Genomic DNA, 9,714 nt, shown 5'->3' on the forward strand with positions numbered 1-9,714 from the left:
GGAAATTCTTCTAAGGCAAATCCCACTGAAGTTTAGAGATCCCCTAAAACTGCAGCCCTCAGGAGGTTCTCACTTTCAAGCTACTCAACACTTAGCCTCCAGCAATTCATCAAAATTACCATTTAAGTGATCCGGACACTTTATGGCTTCAGAGGCTTCTACTCTAGGTACATAGATCTCAGTTTGAGTCTTTGGGTTCAGCTGTGTCTCCCAGTTGTGGGGTGTCAGTTAGTTCTGCAAACTCAGTTCTCTGAGTCCAAGTAAAGTTGTTGCTTTTTAATTTGTTTAGATCTTTCCTGTTGCAAGGATAGGAAAGTCAATTTCCAAGCTGTTTCCATGTTGGAGCTGAAACTGGAAATCCATTTCCTATATTTTCCCCCATTTTTGTTATCATAACAGATGAGACAGACCTAACATAGACTGTCTAGCTCTCAACTGCTATACAAAGCTACCATTCACACCCAAGTTGCCCTTACTGCTCCCTTGGCTAACTGTTAACTGCCCTCCGACTGGCTTCCACTCTTGTTCCCTTCTGCCCACTTTCCCTTAGAGAGCTTTCTTTCCAAAAGTAAGTGCTGGCTGTCATGGCTCATCTATGTGACACCTTTAGTAGCTTTCCATTGTGCATCGTGCAGCGCCCAGACCTCACCTGCCTCTTCGCTCCAGCTGATTTCCGTTCAGCCACTGGGGCTAGCAGTGTTGAGAACACAAACTCAGTCCTTGTCAGGCTAAAATGCTCTTCTCCCCACTCCTGAACAACTAAGTCCTTTTCTTTCTTTTTAAAAAAATTTTTTGGGGGGTTTATTTATTTTTGAGACAGAGAGAGACAGAGCATGAGCGGCGGAGGGGCAGAGAGAGAGGGAGACACAGAATCAGAAGCAGGCTCCAGGCTCTGAGCGGCCAGCACAGAACCCAATGCAGGGCTTGAACCCACAGAACGTGAGATCATGACCCAAGCCGAAGTCTGGCACTTAGCCGACTGAGCCACCCAGGCGCCCCCAACTAAGTCCTTTCCAACCCTCAGGTCAGTGTCAGAGTAAATGTTACCTTTGTGAGTCCCCACCCATATTTCTCTGTCTCAGCCTCTTGCGTTTTCCATGCCTCCACTCACTACAGTTTGTAACTGCTTAGTTGTGACCTGGTTTTGGCATCTTCCCCAGGAGCTTGCAGGCTCCATGAGGTCAGGGGCCACGTTTGTCTTATTCTGTTGTATCCTCAGGACCAAGCACAGGGCAAAACACATAGAAGGCATTCAATACGTATTTTTGAACAAATAAAATGAGGCAAATTCTGGATGGATGGAAAAGATATTATTTTTGTCCTTTGAATCCTTATCACTGAAAGAGGTCATTCAGGAGCTATAGAAGGAGAGATGAAGGGCCATGTTCAATAACAACAACAATAATAATAAGAGCTAAGTCTTGCTGAGTACTTCCTGTGTGACAGATACTGCTCTGAATTCTTGTTTACTGACTTTGCATTTGAACCCTGGGTGATAGGTATGCTCACTGTTGCTATTTTATGAGTGTGGAAACTAGGACAAAGGGCAGCTGAGCAGCTTGGCCTGGTAACACAGAGATTTATTTGACCAAAGGAGTCTGGGCACAGAACTTGTACACTTGGCCTCTAAGACCTACCGCTGCTCAGTGCTTCTCAGTGCTCCACAGACTTCTACCACGGACTCACCCACATTGGCTTAAAAACGACTCTCAGTCCACAGCTAGGAGACATGTTGAGTGTAAGGTGGAAGACTCCATCAAACTCCACGACGTGGCCAAAAATCCTTTTAAAGAGTGTATTGCTGGAGTTCTCAGCCTTAATTAAAGACCTATTTGAGGGCCGTGTTTGATTTTAGGTATGCAGGAGATGACATCAATTAGCTTTAGCCTCAATTTGTGCCAACACTGAAGGGCAAAATGAGCTTTGGGGAATTACTGGTCCCTGGGTTTTAGCAATCATTCCGGGACGGTTGCCTCGAGTTTTCCCATAACATGAACATGTTAGTGAGAAGCCCGAGAAAGTGAAGACACCAAGTGGGGATACAGACACATAGAAGTCATGTACTGAGGGATAGCTGCCAGGCATGGGCAGGGAGTGGAGCTGCACCTTCCCTGTTGACATTTAGAGGGACTGAACATGGGGGAGTTACCATATTTGCCATTTTCTAATGAGTAGAAAATGGGTAAAATGAATAAATCAGAATCTGTCATGACTTATCATGAACTATTTTTGCTGCTCAAGAGAAAGATAAATTGCTTCTGTGAAATACATTCAGCTCTGAGGCTTATTTTATTGCACCCTGAAATCTCCTGTCTGCCACAATATTACTTCAAATGAAATTAGCAACAGATGGAGGACCTGAGCTGCGAGATGACAGGCAGAGTCGCCTACGCATGAAAAGAACTTGTAATTGGGATATTGGGAAGAATTTTTTTTTTTTTTAACAACACTCCAGAAGACAAGGGCCTCAACTAGTAGGAAAAGGTAGAGGGGTGGTCTGGGGGAGCAGCTAGACTGCAGGCTTTCATGGGAGCTAATTCCAGTCATGGGGCCAAAGGAAGATGCCCTTTCTTCTTCTGCACATTAGAGGACTGCTGATAACATTTACGATGGGCCAAGGCATATATCCTAGGGTAGTGCTAAGTCCATGGTCAAGTGCCACTGCTTGTTAGCTGTTACAGTAGGCATGTATATCCCTCCCTTCATCAGCCCCAGTTCATGATAATTTGCTCTGGAAATGCTGGCATTGATTGTGTAGTAGAAAAACAAAATCCCCTCAAAATCCAAGACTTGAGTCCCCAACCCTATCTGATGTTTGGTTAGTGGTGTGAACCAGGTGTTTACTCTCTGACCTCAGTTTCCTCCTCAGGAAAATGAGGAAGCAGAAGGGTTATTGTTAGGCTCCAGTGGGATTACTAATGAGAAAATATAAAATATAAAGGCATATGCAAGTTGTAAAGTGATACAGAACACTGGATTCTGAAATGAAGGCTAGTCCACAGAGAGAGAATATTCTGAGGGGTGAGATACTTTGGACTTCATGCTTCAGCATGTTCATGATTGGACTACATAATATTTATAACAGTACCTGAAATTTCTGATGAGTGAATTAGACAAGTGCTTCCTTGATTACTTATTATAATACCCGTGGGGTTTATACAAAGCCACAGGTCCTGGAGTCCTGGGACCACATATCTGTATTTTTTAAAGCACACCAGGCATTGGCCAATGTGCAGCCAGGGATTGGAAAATACCTCATTGGATTCAAGAGATGTGTAACCTATCAAAGAGCACTGGACTTTAAATCATATACGGTGGATTTTGCTCAAGTTCTGTCATTATATTGGCAAATAAATCTGAAAAATTCTTTTTTAAAAGATTGGAAACCACTGGAGTCTGCAAAAGCCCCTTCCATTTCCCACAGTCTCTGGTGGTTTAATGCTGAAACAACTGGTTGTTCTATTCAATTCAAACAACCTGGTAGTTGTATCATAGAGGAAACTTGAAATTCGCTCTGGTGTCCATAAGCCTGAGAGCTGTGGGTTACTGTGCTGAAGTCCATTTTGCTATAAACCAGCTGGCCAATTTAGTCTCAAAATGGTCTATGTTGGCCTGAATAATCTTTTGTCATTGGGTTAGTATATGGTACATGACAGGAGCTCAATAAATATTGGTTATTCAACTAAATAAGCATAGTCGCCACCTGTCCCAAAGTCATCCAAGGTGGCTTTGATATTATTCCTTGTATGTAGTGTTATATATATTCATGTATATAATATGCTTATTATATAGCAAATGCAATGTTACTTATTTGATCTTATAATAAGACAAAATCTCTGATGCAGAGACAGTGAGATTCAGGCTCCTGGAGGTGTTTAAGCAGAGGTGGTTGATGAGGGTGGGGGGTTCAACCTCAGATGATCTCTAAAATCTCCTTCAACTCATAACTTTTAGGATGTGAAGGTGTGTAGAGTGCCTTTGAGACTTCCATTCTGTTCTTGATGGTTGAGCAACAGAACAAGGGTAGATGAAATGCCACTGGTTCTAGTACTGTAGATTTTCCTTTTGGATCGAGAGTGCCAGGGTTATTGTTTTGAAAGATTCTGGATAGTTCTTTGCACTTGGGAAAGCCTGATGCATTTGTGCACCATTTCAAATTCCAGACCTTACAATGAAATGGGGCGATCAATTAAAATGAAAACAAAAGCTCAATCTTCCTAGAGTGTCGGAGGTAGATAAAACTTCTCAAACCCTCATCTGCTTATGTGCAAAGCTCGCACATGCATTCCTATGGTGCCCAGCTGAATATTTATAAAATCGTATTCTGAAATAAAGATGGTATGAACAGAAGCAAATGATACTGTAACTTTTATAGGGCTGGCCATAGGCCAAAGATGCAAATTGATGGCCTGTGGTGATTCAGAGAGCAGATGTGTTTTGTGGAGCCCACGCTGTGTTTTTAAAAAAAATCTCGAGTGAGTTACCAACATTTAAAAGTCAGAAGTTTTTACGTATATAAAAATGTACTTCTGCTTCTCCTGATACTCCAGAAAAATCTGTCTAGCCTGGGCCCACATGCCCTCATGGCAACACGAAACAAGGTCTGAGAAGTAGCTGGCACCTGTTGATAAGGCGGATACTTCCAGCGTACCCTTCCCTTGGGCCTTTCTCCCCTTTCTGTTATCGGCAAGTCTCCTTGCAGAGACATTTGGTTTGAGTCCTCCTTCTGCAGACAAGGCTGTGATTTCAGAGGAGTGTGTCTTGGTACCTAACACGCCAGCATCCTCTTTGCCGCTTGACAGACACCTTGAGCACAGGGAATAAGAATCTTGTAAAGATTGTGCTCCCGGGCACCCTTCTGCCACACAGGAGAACTCATGCCACACAGTAGAACTCATGAAAATAGACTTCCTTCCCTTTCCCACTGCACACCTCATGGCCTTTCCTTATTTCTACCTTCTATTTGCCGGATCTGAACACCTTATTTTCCCCCCAGACTGTTAATAACTGTTCTGGGGCAACGCGTGTAAATCGAAACTATTGTGGATCCCTAAGTTTCCTAGGACCGATGTAAGAAATAACTGCAAGCTGGATGGCTGAAAAATTGCTTTCTCACAGTTCTGGCAGCCAGACGTCAGAAATCCAGGTGTCAGCAAGATTGGCTCCTTCCGAAGGTTCTGAGGGAGAATTTACTCCATGCCTTTCTCTTAGCTGCGGATGGTTGCTGCAACCCTTGGCATACTTTGGCTTGGAGATACCACATTCCAGTCTCTGCCTCCATCATCACGTGGTATTCTTCCTGTGTACCTGTGTCTGATAAGAACACTGGTCATATTGGATTAAGGCCTCGCTCTAACAACCTCAACTTGATTGCAACTGCAAAAACTCTATTTCCAAATAGAGTCACATTCACAGGTGTAGAGGGTTGGGACTTCAACATACCTTCTTGGGTGACACAGCTCAGCCCATCAGCCTTGAACTAGTTTTTTGACCTGTAAAATGGAGTAATAATAGCATCTGTTAGACATAGTTCTTGTGAGGACTAATTAACCTTCTCCAGGTCTTCACACAGTGCTTGCAGCAAAGGCAGGTTCAGCCTTTTACCTCACTTGCTATATCTTTTCCCTCCTCTACTTCTTCCACTTCGGTACCCTGGTCCTTGGCTTCTTTGTCGTTTCTGTTTGTTCAGTATAAAAGTATCAAACAAATAAACAAAATCAGTATATTGCTTAATTTCATCCTTTCTATCATTAATTTAGTAGGTAATATTGAAGTAAATTCTTTTAAATGAATGTGTTTATTTTTTGCAGTGTTTCCAGGAAAGGTTCAGACTCAGGTGTCATGTAGAAGACTACTTTGTGCTCACCAGTAGAGTATCTCCAGGTCTCTTGCTGTAAGTGCAGCTTCTTCTGAAGAAGAAAGCCATGGAGAAGCCAGTTCCTCCCAAACACCATCCAGTGAATGGGATGAGACCCAACTCGTCTTCACTGTCAGACAAGAAATGGGTAAGAGAACCAGAGGAGCACCTAATGTGGCCTGGAGTGTCCACTTTTGGAAAAGTCCATGACAAAAAAGCCTATTAGACCCTACTCAGTCACCCCTGTGTATCTAGAGGCTGCAGGAACACACACCAGTAGGCACATGAGGCTTCAGAACCAGCCCTCCCGCAATTCCAGGGGGGTGATTTTGCCCCACTTGGTAAGGGACACTTTGTGGTTCTTAATTCCTTTCTTCTTTATTCAATTGGTCAACATTTTGTTTTTAACTTCATATAAACAGCAAAGTTACTGACTTAATGGCAGGTCCTATTCTAGAAGGTTATATAAGAACTGTTATCAGTCAGTCTTGAATACTCTTCTTGTTGTGAGTATTGTACTGGAAGAGAGAACAAGTGTGATTTGATGACAGGTAATTTGACTCAGGTAATGCACCTAATAATGATAATGATCATGACAATGACAATTATTAGTATCATGATTGCTCCAGCCCCCATTTAACAAGCTCTCACCATGTGCCATATACTATGCTGATCATTTCACAGTATTTTATGAAACCCTCATATAACACCTGTAGGCAGGTAATGTTATTATCCCCACTTTACAAATAATGAAACTGTGAATTCGTAGCACAGGATAATGTATATGATGATCAAGTATCTCAAAATTGCTCCTAGGAGGAATGATTAAAAGTAAGGAAACAGACCAGAAGGAATGAGCTTTGAAACCTTGGAGACATGGGCTCCAATCTCTGCTTTCTCCTGTCTCAGTTCTGCAGCCACGATCAAGTCCTATAAATGTTCTTTGAGCCCGGTATTTTCATCTGCAAACTAATGACAATTACTGCCTTGAAGAGATGTAGTTAGAAGATTGATCTAAATGAAGTTCACTGAACACAGCAGGGGCTGGATGGCAGCAGTGATGGTGGTGGTGGTGTTTATGGTGCTGTTGTTCAGACAGGAGGTGAGAAAAATGTGAGGAAACAATGTGTATTCTAGACACTCTATAACCGTTATGTAGAAGGATTATAATAATTTTACATAACTTTTTTTGAAAACCTTTTTGGTGGATTTTGCTTCAAATGTTTATAATTTGTTGAAATTGACAAATGGAGGAAAGAAACGGATTTTGACTCAGCACAAAGGAGAACTTTCTTTGAACTAGAAGAGAATATACTGCTTGGGCTCAAAGTGGTAAAGGAGGGACTGTAGACCATCTACCAAAGATGCTGATTCAGAGAGTCCTTCATCTCTGGGAAGCTGGGCTTGAGCATGGGATGCTGACAATGCCAGTTGGTTAACATATTATATGCAAGGCAATCTGTTAAAATCTGAACATACATCTTCAATTTTGATCCATATGGCCAGCCTCTGAGATAGGAACTGCTATTTTCCCGTGCTTTAGATGCAGAATCTGAGGCCCAGGGAGATTCTGTAACTTTAGGGTTGGAGCCAGGGCTCAAGCCCTCCATTTTGACTCCAGGTCAGAGCATACCTGTATTGATTGTAAATATAACAATAATAACTCTTGGGGATTGAGCACTCACTACATCCTAGATGCTTTAATTTTAGCACTTTCTTCTCTTGGATACTTAATTAGTTTGCTTTTTCACTTCTTTCAAGTGTTTATTGAAACTCTCACCTACATGTGACATTTCCTAACCATCTTTCCCACGTTATTTTTCTACTTTGGCTTTATTACCAGCTGACACTTACACGTTTCTTCATTTGCTTATTAAATAGTCCACTTCCCCATATTCACCCCCTCTCGGCACAGCTAGGATGGAAGCTCTGTAAGTGCAGGGATGTTTCCTGCTTTATTCTTTTCTGTATCTCTAATGTTTAAAATACTGACAGGCATATAACAGACAAATATTAGTGAACGAATAAATGAAAGAACAAACTTAATCCTATTAGTGACCTTGTGAAGTAGGTAATACAATCCTTACGGTTCAGGTAAGGACAAAGAGGCTTAGGCCAAGTGATGTGCCAGGATTTGAATCTATGCTGGTCTGACACCAAAGCCTTGTTTCTTCTATTACACCACACTTCTGTGTAAGACAGTTTGTTACAAAATGCGTCATTACCGAATTGCATTCAGGGAAGGAATTCTTATTCTTTGCTTATGACAGAGCCTTGATGTGCCTTGACCTGTCTAGGTTATATTCTATTGCTTGAAATTCCAGAGCCAGGTCCATGCTCTTCTATGGAATTCTCTTGCACTAATTATGGAAGGCAATGAATTAGTCATCTGTCATGTCTGCAAATCCAAATCCACAAATAGTTAGTATCTAGTTTTCAGAAAGGAGTGTGTTTTGGGCTTTCTAAAAGCTTTTACTTGCCTGACATTATTGAAATGCCATTCCACCTTTACTTCCAGGAAAGAATTCTCACACCAAAAAATCCCATTCACTAGAAGTTTTCCAGTGTTTGGCTTGGGTATGTTGAGTGCATTATGGGAGGTGGTGCCCAATACATACCGGGCACCGTATGTGATGAACGGATTGCATTGCCTAGAGATGGACTGACTGTTTGAAAGCCCTTAAAAAAGTTGTGGGAAGTGACTTAAAACACATAAATTATCTTAATTTACTACTGAAGGATTAGAGTATTAGGGTCAATGGGCATAATTTCTCAGGGAAAAACTATACATAGGAAAAATATATGTATACATGGAAATCAGAAGGAGTCTTTTCCAGTATTGGATGTATTGTAAATATATCTCATCTTTTACATAAAAAGCATGTGGTTGGGCAAATTAAAAAAAAATCACCAAATTTATTATTAGTATTAGTGTGCATGTAGGTGTTGCATAGACCTGGATCAGATGAATTCCTTGATTGCTGTAATTTTCAGCTGGTTTGAAAGTTCTTTCTTAAATTTTTTTTAACGTTTTTGTTTATTTTTGAGAGACAGAGAGAGACAGAGAATGAGCAGGGGAGGGGCGGAGAGAGAGGAAAACACAGAATCTGAAGCAGGCTCCAGGCTCTGAGCTGTCAGCACAGAGCCCTACAGCAGGCTCCAGGCGGGGCTCAAACTCAAGAACCCTGAGATCATGACCTGAACCAAAGTCAGACTCCTAACCAACAAAGCCACCGTGCGCCCCTGGAGAGGGTGATTTTAAACAGCAGGAAAGGAACAGATCGCATTTTGTTTTCTTAAGCAATGTGGGGAACCATGTAAGGGTAATGCCAGGGCTGGCTCCCTGTCTCTCTCTTGCTCTGGCACTAACTCTCAGCACACTGAGAATGTTGATTTCTCAAGCATCCAGTCTTCAGCAGAGATCTTCTGCACGTCCCTGCGGGGCGGGTGAGTTCCACACATTTCAGAGCCACTCCTGTCTGTCTGTCTTCCAGGTGTCATTGCGAGACCTTACAGCGCCATCGGCCTCTGCAGGAGAAGCCAGACTCCCTCGGCCAGGTCGGGGGTCTCCCAGAGTCCCTCAGAGCCCAAGCTGGAGGACAGGGCGGCAGCCACAGTAGTCGCTCTGGCGCACCCACCTCTGCAAAGCCAGCCCTGGGGCGCGCCCGGAAGTCCAGTGGGCCGAGGCGCGGTTGCCATGACACAGGAGATGCTCCCCAAGCATCCTTATCCTCCCGGGAAAAGAGAACCCAAGGCGGACGCCTCGCCCACGGCAATCTGGCAGGAGCGCCCTTCCTCTGCTCGCCAATGCTCCCACCCATCTCCCCTCAAAGAGGTTAATCAAGGTTTGATCCTTT

The 9,714-nt window shown here is 42.9% G+C and overlaps 1 protein-coding gene across 1 annotated transcript in view; it reads left to right on the forward strand.

Annotated features, from left to right (window-relative positions):
• CUNH12orf42 (chromosome unknown C12orf42 homolog) overlaps window positions 1-9,708 on the forward strand; it is an 81,068-nt gene extending 71,360 nt beyond the window's left edge. Inside the window, 6 exon segments of the mRNA XM_077778514.1 lie at window positions 5,811-5,868; window positions 6,084-6,198; window positions 6,899-6,959; window positions 9,352-9,621; window positions 9,624-9,647; window positions 9,650-9,708. Coding sequence (XP_077634640.1) covers window positions 5,811-5,868; window positions 6,084-6,198; window positions 6,899-6,959; window positions 9,352-9,621; window positions 9,624-9,647; window positions 9,650-9,708 — 587 coding nt within the window.
• The last annotated feature ends 6 nt before the right edge of the window (window positions 9,709-9,714 follow it).

The sequence above is a fragment of the Crocuta crocuta genome, unplaced genomic scaffold (assembly GCF_008692635.1).
Source record: "Crocuta crocuta isolate KB4526 unplaced genomic scaffold, BGI_CrCroc_1.0 scaffold705, whole genome shotgun sequence".
Taxonomy (NCBI): Eukaryota; Metazoa; Chordata; class Mammalia; order Carnivora; family Hyaenidae; genus Crocuta; species Crocuta crocuta.